The 17,884-nt window shown below is 40.4% G+C and overlaps 1 protein-coding gene across 1 annotated transcript in view; it reads left to right on the forward strand.

The window, feature by feature from the left end:
- The first annotated feature begins 277 nt into the window (after window positions 1-277).
- The window catches only part of LOC131573462 (DNA-directed RNA polymerase III subunit RPC2), a 71,824-nt gene continuing 54,217 nt past the window's right edge, over window positions 278-17,884 (forward strand). Inside the window, exons 1-10 of the mRNA XM_058827442.1 lie at window positions 278-515; window positions 1,996-2,028; window positions 2,559-2,615; window positions 2,697-2,761; window positions 3,123-3,198; window positions 6,328-6,428; window positions 8,599-8,690; window positions 9,329-9,446; window positions 10,479-10,587; window positions 17,446-17,568. Coding sequence (XP_058683425.1) covers window positions 450-515; window positions 1,996-2,028; window positions 2,559-2,615; window positions 2,697-2,761; window positions 3,123-3,198; window positions 6,328-6,428; window positions 8,599-8,690; window positions 9,329-9,446; window positions 10,479-10,587; window positions 17,446-17,568 — 840 coding nt within the window. The 5' untranslated portion in view covers window positions 278-449. The remainder of the gene's footprint in view (window positions 516-1,995; window positions 2,029-2,558; window positions 2,616-2,696; window positions 2,762-3,122; window positions 3,199-6,327; window positions 6,429-8,598; window positions 8,691-9,328; window positions 9,447-10,478; window positions 10,588-17,445; window positions 17,569-17,884) is intronic.

Below are 17,884 nucleotides of genomic sequence, written 5' to 3' on the forward strand. Positions count from 1 at the left end.
AAGCCCAACTCCTCCCGTGACCCTGCCGCCTCCCGGGATTCAGGCGGGACCCCCAGGCGCCGCCAGGTCCGCAGTGCCTCGGGAGGGGCCTGGCACCGTGAGGGGCGGGCTGAGGGCACCGTGAGGGGCGGGCTGCAGTGCCTCGGGAGGGGCCTGGCACCGTGAGGGGCGGGCTGAGAGCACCGTGAGGGGCGGGCTGCAGTGCCCCGGGAGGGGCCTGGCACCGTGAGGGGCGGGCTGAGGGCACCGTGAGGGGCGGGCTGCAGTGCCTCGGGAGGGGCCTGGCACCGTGAGGGGCGGGCTGAGAGCACCGTGAGGGGCGGGCTGCAGGGCCGTGGCCGTGCTCAGCGCTCGGCGGCGCCCGGGCTGTGCGGGGCCGGAACCTTCGGGCGCCGCGCCGGAGCGCGGGGGGACGCGGTGCGCTGCAGCGCCGCGGTGCGCGGGTGGCGATGGAGGCGCTGGGGCTGGGTGCTCTCACCCCGGAGCAGGCGGCGGCCCCGGTCAACACAGTGGAGGTCAGCGGGGCGAGGGGCGAGCGGCCGGGCGCGCCTCGGGCTCTCCCGGAACGCGGCCGGGCTGAGCTGAGCTGGGCTGGGCTGGGCTAGGCTGGAAGGAGTCGCCTGCCGGCGCACACGTGGAGTCCCCCGGCCTGTGCTGCACCGCTCGGTGTGTGCGGGGGGAGGCTTTGTGTGTTCCGAGCTGCCCCCGCGCAGCTCCTCAGGAACCCGGGCTCGGCCTCCTGAGGTGCCGTCCTGTCCCCCGTCTCTGCCCATCCTGTGTCCCCACGCAGTCACAGGGCGGTCTGGGGTAGAAGGGATCTTACAGCTCTTGTCCTTCCATCCCTCTGCCATGGCAGGGACACCTCCCGCTACACCAGGCTGCCCAGTGCCCCTTCCAGCCTGGCCTTGAAATATTTATTTAAGATTAAAATCATTAGCCTCATCCCTAGGTCATCAGTTTAATTGCGTTACTATTTAACAGATTAAACCCCCTTTTTTAGACATGACATTAAATCATAAAAGCATGAAATCAACTTCTCTTCAGCTTTCCAGACTGTAAATACTACTGCATATAGACCACAAGGGACCGGTAGTAAAAGCCACACCATACTGCATGTGTCTCTTTTTACTGCATTAGCTTTGCCATTATCAGATGTTAAATTGGAATCACAAGCAAGATTAGTAGATTAACAAACAACAGGCTGAAAGCCAAGAGCACCATCAGTGTTTCTGTGGATATAAGAAAGCTAACAACTTTCTACAGGTTCTTTTTGGTTATTAATTTTGTAGTATTTTTAAATAGTAGTAGATGGAGAAGCATATGGGGTCTAGGAACACTCCTCCTAAATAAAAGGATTTTGTCTCCAGCCAAGCTTCTGCCCTGCCATGGTGGGAAAAAAGTGGGGCTGATGTAAAGAGATCTTCCCTGTGATCATCAAAGATTAGAAATTGGGGAAAGTTTGTGGGAACCTTGATATACTTAGCACTTGTCAGTACTTTTGCTCAATCTTTGTAGGCTTTAGGGTCCTGGTAAGTGTTACAGAGACTTGTGTCTACAAGTGCTGGTCCCAGGTCTGAGATTTTTGTGTATATTTTGTAAAGTAAAAGTTGTAGGAAATCTTCCCTTTCTAGGAATATAATCTAGAGTGTTAACAGAACAAAACCAAAAAAAGGTTAGTAGATCTTAAATGAGGACATGGTGTTAAGGAATTTCTAAGAAAAATATATTTTCACATCAGTTGCTCTTAGGAAAGACAGTGTGCCATTGCATCCTTAGTAAATACTGCACTTATGGTTTGCTCAAATGATCCAGGTTATTTTTATCCATCTCTGTTTGCTTTAGAGAGTATGTTTTTTTCTTTTTTTCTCTAAATAGATGTGATTTTAAATAATATTACTGATCAAAAAATAACAAACATGCAGACAAAAAGGCTCAGGCATGTTAGATATTTGTCTGTTCCTTGGAAAGGTGATTCAAACTGGTTTTTGTTTTCAGGAAAAATGGAGACTTCTTCCAGCATTTCTGAAGGTTAGTGCTGTACGCTCATTTCATGGTGTGAATACTTCATCTTCTTTCTCTACATTCCCTTCTCTAGCTTTTACTGTTTCCCAGAATACCTGTCCTCACTTTCATGTGGATTTTGCCTTTCTTTTTAATTCCTTGCAGTTATAAATAGATTCATTCCATAGATTGTTTTCTTGATTATTCTTGTTATTTCTTGATTCAGATTATTTTGTGGAGACATTCTCCTAGAGGTTTGCCTTTTGGTGTGGCTATTCTCAATCCATACTGTATATATGTAATGTTTTCAGATGATTTTCCTGTTTTACTGGCTCTCAGAGACCCTATCCATGCTCTTTATATGACAGCTCCAGTGTAAGCCTGGAAATGTATAGAACCAGAGAGTGAGCATCCAGCCACTTCGCAGGAGTTTGTCAGATGAAAGAATTTAGCACAGTTATCCAAAACGAGTTATAAATGCTTATAGCTTAATTTCTGCCTTGTGTGATTAACGTTATTGAAGCTGATTTTGCTCGCTGTGTCCATGTATTTTTCAGGTGAAAGGACTGGTGAAGCAGCACATAGACTCATTCAACTATTTCATCAATGTTGAGGTAGGTTCTCCTGGTGGGTGGGGAGTGGCTCTTAGTACTCAGGAAAGGCTGTGGTTGCATTTTGTTCTTTTTCTCCTCCAGATAAAGAAAATCATGAAGGCCAATGAAAAAGTGACAAGTGATGCCGACCCAATGTGGTACCTGAAGTAAGCATGAGATGATTTCCATATCGGTAGCAGCATGAGTGCTATCTCATGTGTTTGTTATCAGCTACAAATGTTTATAAGTCCTTGTGTAGGTCTAAATCAAGAGGATGTTTTCCATGACTTATCTCTTACTTTATGCAATAAAAGATGGGAAGATTAAAAGGTTTACTGCACATGCAGGCTATATTTTAACTAATTTGACCACAACTCAAATTAGTTACTTTGGGCAGAATCATTGCTTATTATTAACCAACCTGTGTTCATCAAAGTAATTTAATTTCTCAGTGTGTGTAAAATTTTGCTTCCTTTAGGTTGCATGAAAAATATTTACCTCATTGCTTATTTTGAAACTGTATTACAGGTACCTCAATATCTATGTGGGTACTCCAGATGTGGAAGAAAGCTTCAATGTGACACGACCTGTATCACCTCATGAGGTATTAATGTTTGCATCTGTTCTGTTGGGTTGTTTTTTTTATCTTGGGAATATCTTGGATAATAGCTGCGTGTAATTTTGAGTACATGCATGCTACATTAGGTAGTGCAATGCATTCCACTATCTCTGTAAAAAGAAGCCTCAGAGCTTTAAGCATCATGGAATAAAGCTTTTTAATTTTATTTTAATTTTATTTTTTTTCTGTATTCAGTGTTTTTTGCTAGCTGAATTTGAGTAGGTTTCCTTGAAAGTAGTGAAAGTTCTTCTCTTGCTTAATCCTGTGGCTCTCCTTATGACAGAGCTGAACATGCTATAATGCATAAAGTTCTTTGATATTTTTATTAACTTCTTTTTAATATTAGCCTTGCTGCTGTCTGCACCATACGTCATTTCAGTCTCTGTTTCCCTTCCAGTCTTTGGGAACTTGTATTTGATTTTTTGCTCATATTTTTAAAGTCTGATTCAGAAAGCAAACATGGAAACTTTAAGCAGAAACAGATAGAAACTGTTGAAATTAGAAGAAGTTGCAGAAGAACGTCAGCCTTCTGAAGAGTATATTTAATTTCATGATGGTGCTGTAGGCATGTAGGTTAACAGATGGACTGTGTACTTCTGGAATAAAGATGCATGTTGGAGGACATGCTGCTGTGACTGAAATCAGAAGGTCTCTTGGTTTTGACCAACAGGATATAAGGTGGCTTCCATATGTATGAGAAAGCCATAAGCTAACATAAGCTTTGAACTTTATAGGATTGCTTTCAGGTATCTAGAGCCATTCAGTTCTCTTCAAAGTGCTCAAGAACACAGTATTTCTCTCATGCTACCCTACTTTGAGATTTATACCACTGCAACAGAGGGAGCGACCTCTTTTTGGTCTCTGAAGGGGGAACTGAACTTGGAACTTGTAGTCATTTACTTACATGCAGGCTGTTGTCAACCTCATAACTCAGTTCATGTATCAGTTGCTTTTTTCCTTGCTTATCCATTTGATATTGAAATGTCTTTTTCATCATTTAATCTAGGCAATAATGAAATGCATTATGTGCTTTGAAAAAATTCTATAAGAATCAGCTGTCCAGTGACTGCCACTTGGACGTAGCCACTTTCTGTCTTGAGTGACCTGACTCAAATCTCATTTGGTTTGATGGAAAGCTTTGAAATAAAGCAAATAACTCAGCCAGATGTAATACATGATAATTGCTGCACCTCACAAATGTGTAGATAATACTCAATCAGTAGATGTGAACATGCACAAAATGCAACAGGAAGCACTTCTTTCGTATGAATGAAATAATGAAATTGCATGCAAAAAATTGTTTGTGGCCAAGAACTCATACTCAAGAATTCAGGTATTAATATGCTTGCTTACTGTATAATTCAAGTGACTATACATGCAGAAAGTGGCAAAATAAATGCTTATAGAGCATACTGACCTTGAGTTTAGAATAAGATACTCTTGTATCTCAAGTATATTCTTGTTGATGCTTAATGTTAGTGCATTATTTCTCTTTATTTTCAGTGTGTTGTACACACATGGAGGCCTCAGTTATTCCCTTAAATAGGATGGTGCTCAGGTCAAGCCTGGGTGCCTTCAGGAAAAAAAAAAGGGTTGGATAGTTAGGAGTCTGCTGTTATATTTCTCTGTTGAAGGCTTATAAAATTCCTTCCCAAAATCACCTAAAATCATTAGATTTTTATGAGGGTCGGAGTGTATATCAAGTCATGCCTTTCTTTTACTTTCAGGTGTTTATAGTAAGTTACCTCAAGGAAGGTGATAAAAAATTACACATGCCGGAATATTACACTGTTATTTGTATTTTTTATCTGTGTCTTGTGTTAAAAAAAGCACACACAGAGAATCCCAAGGCATTTTTTTCCCCAAGTAGTATTAAAGAGTCCATCTAACTCTCTTTTTGGGAGAGTCCTTATGGGAGTTTATTGAACTCATACAGATGATGATATTCACACAGAAGAATTTAAAGTAATTAGAATATGGAAATATTCTCAGTTACTTTTAAATTGGATGTAGTTTCTGGGAGCAAAATGGCACCTAGTTTCTTGCAAAGCATGGCTTGAAAGCTGCTGGTGTATATCAGTATTTTATTATTAGAGAATAGGTTAACTTTGTAGTGTGGAGAGGAGAAGCATCCAGTTTGTGATGATTCTTGAGGCATATTTTTCCATAGAGCTGCATCTTCAATACACAGTATAATCTTAATTGCCTTTCATTTGCGCATAAGCAATACACTGAAAGACTGCAGAATCATAGATGTGCAGGTCTGACTACTGTTAAACCTGTGATCCTGGAGATGAAAGGTAAAAGCATGCACAGTGAGGTCACGAATGACCTGCTGTGAGTTGCTCTGTTGTGTTCAGCAGATGCAGTAAGGCCTGTCTTGCATGAAAAGGCACAGTACCTTGAGGGCTGGCAACATCTTAGAGGGAGGCTGGGGAGAGCAGACCAGAAAGATTGGATTAGAAATGTTTGAACCATGAGATATCTAATGTCCTAGATGTGTTTATTTTGCTTCTTTCAATCTCCAAGCAATTTGCAGAAAAATTCAGGGAATCCTTGCAAGAAGTGATTCTCTAGTGAGCCTTCGGTAAGTCATCTTTAGAAATGGTACCATACAGTGAGGTTTGCTCATTCTGCTGATAAGGTAGCTTGGTGTCTCTCTCAATCTTGCGCCTTTCCGTGCTGTCAGACTTCATATGGCAGCACAAGTCTTCAGCTGTTGAGAGTCTGCATATACAAATGTCCCTGAGCTGAGCACTGCTCAGACACACTCTGGTCTTTATGCCAGCTCTGCTGATTAGAACTGTTTGTTTAATTAGACCTGTCTGTTTAATTAGAGATTTTAGAAGCTAAGCTCTGCAGTGCTGTCTTCTGAAGGCACAGATCTGCTGTCTGCTTTTGAAAATCAGAGCAATTGTGTTTGGATTTTCTTGGTCTTTATTTTAAAGCAGGAGAGTCTGTCCAACATACTTCAGCTATCATGAAGATGTTGCTGAAGCTTTGCTTTGCTTGATTTCTTTGTGAGGATTTACAGGATAGGGCAATACAGGCTGTTTTAAGAGAGGTTCTTCAACTTGAAGTCAACACCTGACCATGTGCCTGTTGTCCTTTCAGTGCCGCCTGAGGGACATGACCTATTCTGCGCCGATTACCGTGGATATTGAATATACACGGGGCAGCCAGAGGATCATCCGCAATGCGTTACCCATTGGCAGGTGAGACACCACGTGCTGAGCTTCTGCTGGCATTTTTCCTTTGCTGCCATGCTGGGAAGAGTTTTTACTGCAAAACACATGTAGTCCAACCTTGCTTCCTTGTTAAAAGAAACAATGAGCAGGCAAATCTTCATAAACAGCTGTACATGAATTTTAGGGTCTAAGATAGTGTTTTGCAAAAGCTTCTGATAATGTCTCCTTCCAGAGAAGGATAGATATAAGGATGAATATTGTCTCTGATTCTGTTGGTATAAAACCACAGAAGTAAATGCATGCATGGAGCTGCAAGTTGCATTATTGTAAAATGAAACCAGGCATATTTGCTTTGTAGCCAAATTACTTAGTCTTTCATACATCGTATGTAGAGTAGCATCTGTGGAAGGTGCATGGTAAGACCAGTAAAGCAAGGATTAGTTCTGCTGCACAAGTTAAGGTTTCATTTAAAATTGCTTAAATTACATTATTGGACTAGCTTTAAAAGCATACATGCAAAAAGTTTTTTGCTGTTAAAAACTGTTCATATCCAGTTATGATTTCCATGGGAAATAACATTCCTCATCTGTCCGTATTATATATATTTCCTTTGGCCAGTGCTCTTGTTTGACATGCAGTTTGAACTGGGACAGGTGTTTCACTGGAGTTTGCAGTAATAGCATTGAAGTATTCCATTTTACGTTATGCCAACTGCTTCCTGTTTCTGATATAAACTGCTAATGCATTAAGCTTATATTGTGTGTGATAAAAGATTCTGCTTGTCATATGAAGCTTTTTGTCTCTAGAACGCACTTTTTCAGTGAAATATAGTGACAAGATAGCTTTTTTTAATCTGCAGAAGTACAGAATATGAGTTCATCAGTTTTCTTTTAAGATACAACAATATGAGAACAGCAAAGAAATAAAAATAATTTATAATATTTGAATACAGGAAATATAGTCTAATCTTGTTTTTTATTGAAGTGAAATTGAATGAATAGTCTTAGAGGTTGAAAATATTTGTTTAATAGAACTCATAAATAATTATTGTCAACGTGTGTTTTAGAAAACACTTGGAACACAGTTCTTACAAAGGCTGTCCACCAAGGAGTGAAATTCTATAAGCTGGATCAAAAATCAACTTTTTGGTGGAAGAGGCTAAAGGACATGGAGGTCTTTTGGTAGATGTAGTGGTAAACTTTTTATCTTTTGTGAAATACAGCTTTCTCTTTGGAAGCAAACTGTGCTCTCTTTCCAAAGTTTTAATGAGAAATCTGAGAGTGAAAAGGTATGATATGAAGCTGACTATAAAAGTACACTTTTCAATAATAACTGCAAAGTCATTGCTGGTTTGTTGTTGAATATTCAAATTGTAAAAGTGACCATTCCATGATTTACCATGGGGTGACAGAATAATTCAGGTTGAAAGAGTACAGTCTCCTGCTCAGCCTCTTGCACAGCCTCCCGCTCAAAATGCATCAGCTCAGTGCTTCATCCTGTCAGGTCCTGAAGACCTCCATGAGTGGAGACTGCCCAACTTCCCTGTGCAGCTCTTCCACTGTTTGACTGTCCTCATGGTGAATCTTTAGTTTCTCTTTTATTTACTTAATTAAGCACTGAATTTGTTTTTAATTTCTTGGAATATCTTTCCACCACATGTTGCTTCACAAAATGTTTGCTTGCAGGCTTCTCTGCTAGGACACCAGGGAAATCAGAGCTACTACTGGGGCAGCTTCTTGCTTAGGTTATGAATTAGAGGCACTATCTCTCTGCAGCCAGAAGGTGTCATTCCTGTGTGGGAAATGAGATAGGAACTAACTTTATCTAATGAAAACTGGTAACAGTGGATCTGCAGTGACATGTCCTTCTCTGCAGACCGTTTTGGGGACCAGGAGTCTCTGCACTAATCACTGGCCTTGGTGACCCTGCTTGTCATGATGCCTGATAGCTGCATAACAATTTAATAGGAAGTTTTTGGTTTCTGCTTGTAGGTGTACAGTTTCAGGTCTCTTTTCAGTTACATGTTCAATGAAATAAGGTGGACTTAAATGAAAACTTGTTGGTTACAGCATGTATGAGTTCTGATTACCTTAAATGTGTCTCTCCAGTTTGTTCAGCATAGTTTTTTGTTCTGAATTTGACTATTCATATTTTTCTCTCTGAGTCTGAAGTAAAATTGTAACTGGTTTTCTTGTAGAATGCCTATAATGCTGCGTAGCTCCAATTGTGTACTTACTGGGAAAACTCCTGCAGAATTTGCCAAACTAAATGAGTGTCCATTAGATCCAGGTACATTTTCACTCATGTTCTTTTATTTTCCCCTGTCTGTGCTTTGAGTTTTAAGTCTTCTTCAGCAAAGAAATACCCCTCTGGTGTGTTTCCTGCCACCATTAAGTCTTTGTGGAAACTTCTCAAGTGTGTGCTTGCAACTAAAAGAAATTGTCAGGCTTTTGGTTGAGAACATGAATAGCTGGTATTTGCAGACTGAGTTTTCAACCACAAAAAACAACACACCAAAATTTTGAATATATTATTTTGGATTTTGTATATAGTGTTGTACAGTGATGTGTTGTATGAGAAAAAAAATTGAGTTAATTCATTGAAAATTAAACAGATTAGGGAAGAGTGGAGCATGATATCCTCCAGGGTGGGAACTCTCATTTGTCATTGCCCTTTGTAAAGCAAGAATAAAGTGTTAAAAATTACATGGCATTATTTGATATGTAGGGAGGAGTTGGAGGGTTGTAACAAGCAACTTCTTTGGTTTTTGTCTGTCAAGTTTGTTCATTACTCTTTTAAGGGAGAATTTACTCTCCCATTGTGTACTTATGATTTACTTTCTAATAAGTTATATTCAAAGGCATATTGGATGAGACAAATAAGGTGCAAGGGTACTGACATGTAAAATATTTTTTTCTGTTAACTAGGTGGCTATTTCATTGTTAAAGGTGTAGAGAAAGTCATTCTTATTCAAGAGCAGTTATCCAAAAACAGAATTATTGTTGAAGCTGACAGAAAAGGCACAGTTGGCGCTTCTGTTACCAGGTATAGTAAATTCCTAGCGTTACATAAAGGAGATAAACCCAAAGCTTTAGAACTTCATTGTTGTGGTTGAAATGGCTGTGGAGGTTTCTTCCTAGTATAGTTTAACCAGAAAAAGCTGTAGACATTCAGTGCTCCTGTTTTGCTACTGTCATTTTGTATGCTAAAACTTCAATCCCTAAATAGTGTAGTATTCCCACAAAAATTAGTGAGAGTGGCTCATGTATTTCAGGATTCATCCCAGATTAGGAAAAGCAAGCTCTAATGTAACAAAGTGCACTTTGCACTTCCTAATTGATGGTGTTTGGTCTCAGTTTGCATCAAGTAACATGAAGTTACTGCAGTGGAAATTGGATGTAACCTTTTGTCTGCCTCTCTATATAAAATTGGCATAAAAACTTTTAAAGTTAAAGGCAGCTGAGGAGGAAAGAAATATTTTTGTACAATGCAAATTACTGAAAATGGTAAAGTAGTCTAAATTTGGCCTTTCCTCCTTGATCAAGTTTTGTTTCAATTTTGTTCAGCTTTTGGTTGGTTGTTTTTTATTTTTTAAGCTGCATGCTGGTCTGTTTTATGGTGCTTGTGACTGTTCAGTGTGAGGGCTGTTTTTTCTTCTCCAGAGGCCTCTCACGTCTCTCCTAGCTACTCTGTGGTCTCTCAGTAAGTCTGGATGAAGTTAATGTACCACCAAGTACTGTTATGTTATTACCACTGTTGCTGCAGTACTTGTTCACAGTTTGACCTTGCTGGTTATATCAAAATTGATTGTCAAAGCGTGTAAAGATGATTTTTAAAAGTACTGACTTGTACTTGATTAAGTCAAATATTCCAAATAGTCCTCAGCACAGGTGATAATTCCCTATTACCTTGAAGTTACAGGCTGATCCGTGACTGGTTTGATGGAATTTTTAAAAGAGGAGAAAATGGGATTAATTCAGCTGAAAGATTGTTCAAGCTTGCTAAATTCTATAGAAAAGATTCTAGGAGTCAGTGGAAACACTGTTGGACATGGTATTCTTTTTATTTTAACTTCAGTTCCACTCATGAGAAGAAGAGCAGAACAAATATGGTTGTGAAACAAGGAAGATTTTACCTGAGGCACAACACTTTGTCAGAAGATATTCCCATTGCTATCATATTTAAGGTAATACATCTATTTGTTTGGAAAAAAAAAAAAAAAGAGAGAAAAATGCTGTGCTGTAGCTCTAGAATGAAGATTGACAGCAGCTCTCAAGTTAATATGTACAGAAGGACTTGGCAGGGCTTAGAAACGGCGAGCTTTTTTCCCCTGGGAAGTCATCTTTATTGTACAGCAAAAAGGAGAATAAGTGATTTTCTGCAAGGAGAGCATTGCTGGGCCAAGAGAAATATCTGCCACCCCCTTACTCTGCCCTCTGAGGTTGCTACAAGTCAGAAGGATTTTGCTTTGTTACGAGCTATGTTACAAGTTGTGTTAAGGGTCGTTGTTTCTGGGTTTCTGTCTGTGGAGTCAAATGCATGGACTAAAGCCAGGAGAGGTGGTGGATGGACATGCTCTGTCCAGCTGCTGGAAACGACAGTAGGGCATGGCCAGGCCTTAGGCTGGGACCTGTCCTGCCAACAGCTGGGAGTTCCTTCCTGTCCTGTAATGCTTTGCTGCTGCCTGTGAATTTACAGGCTGTTACGTTGTGTGTGCAGGAGGAAGTTGGGCTGCATTCTTGGAGGCACAAAAAAGCCTCTGACTGGATGGATCTAGGCAAAACTCTCTTTTTGTGTTCTCTGTAGCGGGTTACAGCACGGAAAGTTTGGAGAGGTGGTCACAGGAAATGATGTGCCAGGAGAGGGCAGCACAAGGTTGCAGCATCCGAGCTGGTCGTGCCCGAAGCGCAAATGTTATTTATGGGTTTTTCCGTATTACCACAGTGCTTGGTGTGCCTTGGCACTAGAAAATAGTTTAATCATTGGGTTTAGACTTGAGAGGTAAATAAATGGATATTAGCTCTGATTAAGAAAATCTCTTCAAATAAGGGAGGAGATCATCTGTTTTTAGTGACCAGAGTTAACCGAGTTTGAGAAGGTATTTATGGACAGAAATGCACATAAAAGTGCCAGGATTAAGTTCACAATTCTTGTGTTGCAGGAAAGTGTTAATATGGCTCTTAATCCATTTGCTCCAGTACCAAACTGCTGGATTCCACCTTACCTTACCTTATAGACTTTTATTATGTTTTGTCACCCTGTGCTGGTACAGATAAATACCTGCTCATGTAAACTAACTGCTATGGGTTGTTGTCTGAGGAGTTGGTTGTTGGCTTGTTTTTCTAAGCAAAGCTGTACTGACTACTTTATTACCTTATGGCAATGTTTGCTATAATTATGCCTCTCATCATGAGTGTCTTTTATATTTTAGATAATATTTCTTAATTTTTCATTTATTAATTGAATAAGGGGTTGCAGCTGTTAGAAGTTCTAAGCTGTAGTGCTTTTAAATTCTTTATTTTGATTTAATACGGTAGAAAATTAGCTACACCCACTTTAACTATTCTGAATGTTCCATTCTAGCAGTTCTCATGAGTGGTCATTTCCTTTAACGACATGAAATTCAGGGATCTTCTGTCTGCTTCTGACGAGTCTCCAGCTGGAAATGAAAGCAGTCACCAGTCTGCGATTTTCCTTTCTTGGGCATTGCTCTAATGTGCTGTTGCTTTGTTCTATTTAACTGCTAGGAGCAAGATTACAAATGCAATAGCCCTCAGCCTGGACAATCCCAAACTTAGGAATGCCTGTCTAACTTCAGCTCTCTCACACAGCAGTATTATACAGAGGAGACTTGTTGGAAAAGCAAGGAGAATAATTCCTTTCTGCCAGCACTCAGGCCTTGGGCATGAAGTATGTGTCTTCCTTGTTACTAGTAGCTGTTCTGCTTCTTGTGATGTAGAGATCCACATCTGCAAGGGACTAAATAAAGCTGTATAGACAATCTAAGGTCTGAAGTTTTGACTGCCTTTGAATCCTTAACTTGTACTGAAACAGCCTGATGTATAATTTCTAATTAAAAGCTAAAATGAGAAAGCAATGGCAAAAATCCATTGCTCTGCATTTCCTCTCAGACCGGCATCTAGGCTACAACCAAGTTCCAAAGACCTCTGTGTTTTGACTAAGAAACAAAAAAAATAGGAATTGGTAGAAGGCTGCCATTCAATGCATTGGCCAGCTAGAGGGGGCAGTTTGTCAGGGACTATCTGCGAGACGGGGAGCAATTTTGGATTGTCTTTCTAGTCTCAATAGCTTTAATTGACCTGACATTTTGTATGTGACTTAAGAAATAGATCAGGTGCAGAAAATCATTGTAGCTTTACAGAAGAGAAAGCAAGTATTGCAGATCTATAATCTAATGTGTATTTAAAGCTAATGCATCTGTAAGGTGGAGGTGTACTAATATATCCTCTAGATATCTTTGTCAAAAGCAAGGACTGTGAAATAGAGAACATTACAAACACCACCAACTGACAGAGCTGAGGTCACTCTTATGTTTCAGGTATAAGGTCATGGACAGAGCTGCATGCTAGGGGAAGACCTGAACACAGAGTTCTCCATCCTTGCTTTTGGTGAGGAGTGAAGCCCAGGCACCTGGGCTTTGGGGAGCCATGGGAGTAAAGTAGATCTAAAGGTCCCTTGATCTGGTTAGATTAGATAGGGACTGGATTGTGTGGGTCACCCTAAAGGAGGCATCTGCATTCAGTTCATCCTTCTCCATAACTGCAAGCCAGAATCACCTTGTCCTGTTGCTTTGTTTTTTCTGCCATCCAGACCTGTAGGGATCTTTGGGATAGGCGTGCTCTGATGTTTTACAGCCAGTTGTGCCAAACACATGCAAGCTGTGGTTTTGTGAAATTTAGCACATTGACCACAACTAACTGCAATTTGATAGGCTACAAAAGGGATGTGCCTGGCACTATTCTAGGGCAGACTTGGGGTATCTGCTCTTTAGATGTGGGGGAGCTAGAGCTTTGTAGCTGTGGTAGCTTAAATAGTTTTTCCTGACTTTTTTTCTTATGAGTGACAAAGCATTTGTGCCGTCCCTATATAGGGAAATGCAACTTGACTTTCGAAGAAGTGACATAAAACACAATCTTGCCCCTTAAGTATGTGTTTGTTGCAGTTTTTAAAGGGCTGTTAACTGCCTTTTAATGGGAAACAAGCACAGCTAATTTGCTTCCTGCTTACTTTGTAACACTTCTTCATTAGTTAATACACATATGCAACCACAGGGGTGTTTATAGTGTCTTGAGCTGCCTTGCGGCCCCAAGAGACCTTTGTTTTAGCTGTGTTGGCTGTGGGCATCTCATAGGGCTATGTGAACTGTGCACAGTGCTCTTGAATATGTCAGGCTAGGAGGTGCACATGCTTTACCTGGGGGGCTTGGACAGTTACAGGTAGCAGTGAGCATTGGAGGAGGTGTGGGATGTTTGTGTGCTATGTAAGGGTGTTTCTATCCTGAGAATCATCCGAGTTGGAGGTAAGATGGTGCTGGCTGCTTTTGCAGGATGCTCCCTACATTGCAGGGAGTTAGAACTGCTCAAAGGTAAGAGCTCTTTTTCTTTTGACTTTGTGATCTCAGTTTGGTAGGTATGAATGAGCCCTGGGAGCTGAAGTAAATGAAGGTTGCATGCTGCATCAAAACTAGTTAGGGAAGGAAGAGGATTATAAGTAACCTACAGGGACTTAGAAGTTGAATTTTATGACCTGAATCACTAGATGAGGTATCTTTAGTTTTTGTGGGAGCTATAAGAAACTGTTCTAGGACCTGCGGCAAAAGATTTGAACAGCAAGCTGAATTTCATTTTTATAAACCTGGTTTATCCTTGGAGCTGTTAAGGTGCAGCTCCAGAGGAACAGCTGGATGGTGGTCTGACTGGATCTGCAGGATTATGGGTTCCCATGGCTGTTGTTTCATAGCTCGTATCTTTTGAATTATGAAAGCTCTAGACCAATTCTGTCTGTGATGTCAACCTTGAACTACCCTGACATCTTTTTAATCCAGTCATCTGCCTGTCTCTGTGCTGTAATTTGGCCTGATGGACTGCAGAACTACATTCTAGGGAAGTGCCATGGAAACGCCTAGACATCATCATTAAGACATGAGCTGGGGGAGGAAGAGCTGGGCTCACACTCTCATCTGTACGTGTGTGTGTGCACACAAAGATGGACACAAACACATTTGGGCAGAGGAAGTTCCCCAGTCCTAAGAAGGAGTTGATTCCACTTGGACCACTTTCTCCCACTTGGACTCAGGATGATCTGAAATTCTGAATGCTTGCTTTGCCTTGTCTCTTTTATGTCCATTGACTGCTACCCTTCAACTGTGGTCTTCAGCAGCCTGCTAGTGTCTCCTTCCTCATCCTTTCACTGCCACTGTCAAATTATGCTTTTACAAAGTCTCCTTTCCCCCTCCCCATAAAATTATCCCTTTGTGACCTTGCCTTCCAATCAAAAAGAAACAAGACATCTTACTATTGCTTTGCTTTTTAAGCGTTGGGCCCATTCCTGTATGGCACGTCCTCCCTGTTTCTGTAACACAAGTAACAACCAAGGAATATTTTGTTACTGTCCTAATGATTTTACAGGCTAACTCCGGAGTACTTCTCTTGGTTGGTTTGGTTTATTAGTTGTTTGTTTGGTTTTCCTTGGAAGGATAACATCAGGGCCAAATTTACTGAAAACCAAAGCATTAAGATTACAAATCTGTCTGATCGCAGCATGGGCCTGCTGCTTGTCCTCTCAGTGTTGCATGTAGGTGGATTTGTGTATGCAACTCTGATCAGAATTGTTGAGAGTATAGAGGAGAATAAATAGGTTTACTTTTAGGCTGTTGTATTAGCACATCTTTTTCAGTCATTTGCCTGAATTTTAGTCATTACCCATAAATTAATTTCCTTCAATTTGCACATATTTAACAACATAACATATGTTGTTTGGTGACAGAGCTTAGTCTTTCCCACTCAGAAACTGAGAATTCTCAAGTGATTTTGCTGGTACTAGCTCCAGCTAAAAAATCTATGCAGGCATAGATTTGTCTTACTCTCATCCTTTTGCTGTAACACTTTTGATTAAAGAATTCGTCAAGGCAGAAGAAATCATCAACCCTCTTTAATTTACTATGGCTTTCAGTTTTTAATGGATGAAAAAACGTAATAAAAATTCAGATTGACTTTTTCCCCCCCCCAGTTTTTATATGACCCTTAAGATTTGGTTGCCATCCTAGAATTAACTTGACAAGCAGAAATGGGGTGATATCAGCTTGCAGCTGATGTGCTTTAGATAAATGTATTTGTGGTATACGTGCCTAGAATGGCACAACAATTTTATTCTTCTAAAAAGTTCTAGATTAAGTACAACAGTTGTATGAATCTAGTTGTTCCTGAACTAGTTTCCTGGTCAGTTATTAAATCCTAGACACATGGAAACTTACTGTTGTGAAGCTTTCATGCTTTTACTTACCTTGTGAGTCTGGCTCTTAGGTCAGGAGGGGTTTTGTTAACTTCTCTGCTGAGGTGTTTTTAACTACTGTGTGACCTTATTTAAAAGGGTGAGGAAGTGTAATAATATTTGAGAAACAGAGATCTCAACCACAATAATATCATATGGCTAACTTCTGGTTCTGAAAAGAGCCTTGAGATCAGAGGGGTGACTACTTAATGGGATCAAACTATGATGAAACACTCTTACCTGGTGAAGTAACTATATCTCGAGTTGGCACTCAAGTCTGTCTGAGATGGTGAAATTGCGATCTGGGCTTTGCATTATTAACAGAGGAGAGTCCTCACACTGTTCCAGGTGTGTAATATTTTTCAGCACTTTTAATTTCTAATAAACCACAAGGTGAAAAGACAAGAGTTTGAGTTTAAAGGAACTTCAACCACTTCTTTGTTCAAAAAGAAAGAAATGAAAGAAAAAAAGAAACTGAATACTTCACAATTAGAGCAACAGTTTTACAAGGAAATGGCGTTAGCTAGGTGTTAAGCAAAGTGACACTCCATGAAGGCAATAAGAAGGGAAGGTATTTCTGCATTTTTGAGGAAAATGTGACTTTTTGGGGTACTGCCAGTTTTTAATGAGAACCAGAATACTAGTGTCTACATAGGCCATTATTTACAATGGTCTTTGTGGCAGGCACTTTGGAGAATAATGTGAATGCAAACGTAACTTCCTCACAAAGTTCTGAGAAACATATTATAACTCAGCCAGAAGAGGTTTAGTGAGATTATTCCATTTCTTGATATGGCAGAGCTCCAGGCAAATGTGTGAAGGGGGGGAGCTTTAGCACCATCTGGAATCCACAAAAGCCTTCACTGCTGGGTGCCACCTTGAAACACTTACTGATACAGAGATTTTTCTAAACCTGTTAAGCGCTTTCTTAGTTTATTAAGCTTTTTCTGCAGTATAAAGTCTAACAAGGTGTCCATGGATCAGTGAAATAATAGAATGTCTTTCAAGTGGAATTGTGTAGTGAAGTCATCTTCTAAATGCAGAGAGCTGCAAAGGGGGTAAATTGTAAACATTTCTCAAATATGATGGGCAACATCACAGTCAACAGAGTTTGCAAATTTGCTTGGGGTAAGAGACTGTGAGTACCATTTAAGAAATTTCACCTTCCTTTCTTTATTGTAGAATCTGTCTTGGTTTTCATTGTTAAACATTTTGATTTGTTTTTACTCATTTTTTTTTTTCCATAAGAAAAAACCCCACAGAATTTAACTCCTGTCAGTGAAGAAAAGGAAAAAAAAAAACCCAAAACAGCTCTCCAAAAAGTGTTGTGTGTTCCTGCTGCTTATCAAGATTTCCATTTAACGTTCTTCCATAGCTGGAATATGTGCTGCCAGTGCCAGATGGCACAGTTTCTTAGAGAAGAACTAGCTCTTGCTTAGTAGTAATGCAGACAAACAATACCAAATTAGCATAAGCAAATGTCAGTGAGTTAACATAAAGCCTGTGTTATTTCTGTCTTTTCTTCTCTTCCTAGGCCATGGGTGTTGAGAGTGACCAGGAGATTGTACAGATGATTGGCACAGAGGAACATGTGATGGCTGCATTTGCTCCTAGCCTGGAAGAATGCCAAAAAGCTCAGATTTTTACACAGATGCAGGTGTGTCTTTTCACATGGCCAGAGACCATAAAAATCAAGACAGTGGGTATTGACCACTTTGCTGTGTCAGCAGTGGACATAGACTTTGTGTTTTAAGGTTTGTTTTGGGGGTTTATTTCAAGCTGGGGCTTTTTAAAGCATCAGGACTTGTCAAACGTGAGACTTTTTCTCATAACCTAACTGGAGAATAAAAAAATCAAAGTCAAGCAATGCTTTGTTTTCAGAAGCCCAAGGTTGTGTTTTAATGACATAATCCTGTATATAAAATCAGGGATTGAAGACTTTTTTTGAAAAGGAGTTGCATACCCCATTTTGC

Source organism: Poecile atricapillus, chromosome Z, assembly GCF_030490865.1.
Source record: "Poecile atricapillus isolate bPoeAtr1 chromosome Z, bPoeAtr1.hap1, whole genome shotgun sequence".
Taxonomy (NCBI): domain Eukaryota; kingdom Metazoa; phylum Chordata; class Aves; order Passeriformes; family Paridae; genus Poecile; species Poecile atricapillus.